This window comes from Lipotes vexillifer, unplaced genomic scaffold (genome assembly GCF_000442215.2).
Source record: "Lipotes vexillifer unplaced genomic scaffold, Lipotes_vexillifer_v1.1 scaffold434, whole genome shotgun sequence".
Taxonomy (NCBI): Eukaryota; Metazoa; Chordata; class Mammalia; order Artiodactyla; family Lipotidae; genus Lipotes; species Lipotes vexillifer.
The window spans coordinates 654,174-657,464 of NW_006797498.1; the positions used below are offsets into that span (position 1 = coordinate 654,174).

The 3,291-nt window shown below is 43.3% G+C and overlaps 1 protein-coding gene across 1 annotated transcript; it reads left to right on the forward strand.

Annotated features, from left to right (window-relative positions):
* The first annotated feature begins 507 nt into the window (after positions 1–507).
* Positions 508–3,083, forward strand: RPL37 (ribosomal protein L37). The gene is made up of 4 exons (XM_007469652.1): positions 508–559; positions 1,298–1,433; positions 1,677–1,761; positions 3,014–3,083. Exons 1-4 carry the CDS (start codon positions 557–559, stop codon positions 3,081–3,083), a joined length of 294 nt encoding a protein of 97 aa, XP_007469714.1. The 5' UTR covers positions 508–556.
* Positions 3,084–3,291: the final 208 nt, after the last annotated feature.

Below are 3,291 nucleotides of genomic sequence, written 5' to 3' on the forward strand. Positions count from 1 at the left end.
GGAAGCCCAACACTTTTAGGGTTTTGAAGTACAGATGTCCAAGCCCGATCCAAAGCTGCTGAACCAGATTTCCTCACGTTAGAGTTTAGGAAACAATATTTAACAAGTTCCACGTCTGGTTCCTTGGCATAACAATATTGGGGATCAAATCCTTTGCCCCTAAAGTACTAAAGTTAGAAAAAACATTATTTGCCTTTCTCTTCATATTCTAAGCCCAGCTCCGTCCTCCCAGCGACCTCTCAGAGATGATCTGCGTCAGCCGAAAGCTTCCGGCGGGACTGCGGAAGAACCTGGCGAAGAACCCCAGTCCCAACCCGAACCCTACACAGACGCCCACCCCGGACCCAAAAAGCTGTGAGCCCCGCCCCTCTGAACCTTCTATTGGCCCCGCCTGGCTCGGGATCCTCCTCTCGACCCTACCACGCTGCAGCCACTGACGCTTGAGAGCGGTGCACCGCGCGCAGCCGGAAGTACTTTCCTGGGCGGAAGCTTCTAAGCGCGATATAGCGGAAGTGCCTTCGCTTTCGTTCTCTTTGGTCTCGGCGGCAAAAGCGAGATGGTGAGTTGTCTGCAGGGGCTCACGGAATCGTCTTTCATCCTAGCGCCCTGCGCCGCTTTCCTTGCTATCCGTGGGAGCCCGGCAAGGTTTCCGATAAGGGGAGCCGGTGGACAGGAAAGGGACATGCGGTGGCCCTCGAGAGGCAGAAGAATGGCCCCTATCTGTCTGGGAGTGCGGGGCCTGCAGTCGTGGAGCTGCAGCTGCTCTAGGCATCTTGCTTCTGTCTGACCTTTGGGAAGCCCGCACAGCTCTGCCCGCCTATGGGAACGGACAGAAGAAGTATAGTTTGAGAGTGGCTCTGTAAGCCAAGGAATCGTTGGCGGTGGTCTCTGGGCAGGAGCTCTTAGATTTTGGAGTAGGGGTGGTAGGAAAACCACGTTATCTCGTCTTTTGCATTATATCTTTTTTTTTTTAATAATGTAGCGGATTTCAAAACACAGCAGCTCTTGCAGGGGGCTTTAGATGACGTGAAATTCCGATAGAGGTCTCTGATTTAGCATTTAAGGAAAGTCAGACTGCTATGTTTATAGCATTTGAATTCTTAGTACATTGCAGTCGATTTGAAAACATGTAAATAAAATAAATACACCACATTTTAAACAGAAAGAAAAGTCAGACTCCCACAGTTTGAGACCTTGTGGTTGTCATGAAACCTTATCAATAGTTTCTTTAACTGAAAACGTAAGAACGTGTGTAGAAATTGCTAGATTGAAGAATCGTCTGTCCCTTAACTTGTAGACGAAGGGAACGTCCTCGTTTGGAAAGCGTCGGAATAAGACGCACACGTTGTGCCGCCGCTGTGGCTCTAAGGCCTACCACCTTCAGAAGTCGACCTGTGGTAAATGTGGCTACCCTGCCAAGCGGAAGAGGAAGTGTAAGTGCATGTTTACTAGACTCTGATAGAGTGTATCATGGCGTTAAGAATTGTCCCGTGTTTTTTTTGTGCCTCAGTGGGGCATGACTGAGCGTTAGGTGGTCCCTAGCAGAATGGGGCATCTGTATAGCGATGAAGTGGGGTTAAAACCCAAGGCAGGCATTTTTAAGTATATTGACTGACAGAGCTTACAAGGTGTGTGGGAAAAACCGTTTAGAACCTTAACCTGAATGTGTGTTTTAGATAACTGGAGTGCTAAAGCTAAAAGACGAAATACCACCGGGACTGGTCGAATGAGGCACCTAAAAATTGTATACCGCAGATTCAGGTACAGTTTTTATGTTTCAGTTGTAGCTGGTTCTGTGAGCTTGCATAATTATCCTCTCAACTTCCCTGGTTGGTGGGATGAGGTGTTAGCAAGGGACTTTTTTCTTCTGCCACCATAACCTTCAGATCAGTTAGTTTAGATCTTGTGAATCTTTGAGTAAACAGTAGTATGAGCTATACGTGCTGGGGCTTAGTTGGAGCTAGACTCCAGAAAATGTGATGACATTTGTTAGCATACCTACATTTCACTTGCCTACCAAAATTTGTCAAGATAATCATGCATAAAGGAGACTTTTGGGGTTTTGTGGCTTTGGGCAAGTGTGCTATAGAAAACTGTCAGTTGCTATTGCATTTGTATAGAAAGAAATTTTATAGTCTTCTATTGCTTAAAGACAGGCCTTAGAGTTTTAATTTCAGCCCCCATCTAGACTAAACAGAAACTGCATTTTAGTGGTAGCTTTTGAGGGGTTAACCCACGTAAGGTCTCAGCTGGGGTGATTGTTGGGGAGGGCGGTTGTCCTGTGCAGTGTAGGATATTTAGCAGAATTTCTGACCTGCTGAATTCCAGGTTTTCAAATTTTAAAAAACCTGAAGACAGTTTGGGGGTTTGTAAACACAACACCCTTAGATGTGCTTGTGTTCATGTGCTAAAGTGACCTTTCTTTGCGCTTCATAATGTGTAAGACTATTATATAGTAGTATAGGCTTAGGATTCAGTGGTCTGCTAGTTTAATGTAAGAATTAAGAGCATGAATTGAAGCCAACTTTAACCTGTCTGTCCCTCAAAAGAGGGATAATGGTACACTTCAAGTAGGTGTTAATATTAAATGAGTTAAGTTATAGAGTAGTTAAGCAGTTGAGAAAATGTCTACCATTAAACATTGTTTTTCCTTGGCTAAAGGAAAGTAGGATCTCTGGCTCATAATTTAAGAACTCGTTTTCACAAATGCCTTGGGAATCTTAAGTGGTGGGGAAATACTGGCCCAGTGATCAGTACAACCAAATATGTTGCCCTTTTTTCTTTTTTTTCCTCCAATTAAAGTTATCTGTATTCCTGAAATGGCTACCTTGAAGCAGAAGGAAGTAAATACTGCAGCTTATCAGTGATGTTGTAAAAATAAATGTCTGAACATATGAATTCAATATTGATTTCAGATTTAACTGAGATAAGCTCATAAAAATCTGTTATAGCAAAAATTAAAATGTATGCATTGGCATTGCTGAAGTAACTGTTCTTGTTTTTAACGGTGCAGGCATGGATTCCGTGAAGGAACAACACCTAAACCCAAGAGGGCAGCTGTTGCAGCATCCAGTTCATCTTAAGGATTTCAATTAAGGATATCAATTAGTCACGCAATAAATGTTCTGGTTTTGAAACTGTCTGGTGTGCTAAGGTATTTTTAATAGGCTTGTATCAATGATTTGTATAGGTTTGCGAGTGGGACAGCTTAAAATCAGATTTACTTGTTAAGTGGCTGTTTTGGAACAGTAACTTTTTTTTTTTTTTTTTTTTTTTTTTTTTTTTTTTTGC

Coding starts and splice junctions, on each gene's coding strand:
- RPL37 (XM_007469652.1), top strand. Junction 1,434..1,676: donor TGCCAAGCGGAAGAGGAAGT/GTAAGTGCATGT, acceptor TGTGTGTTTTAG/ATAACTGGAGTGCTAAAGCT. Junction 1,762..3,013: donor ATTGTATACCGCAGATTCAG/GTACAGTTTTTA, acceptor TTAACGGTGCAG/GCATGGATTCCGTGAAGGAA.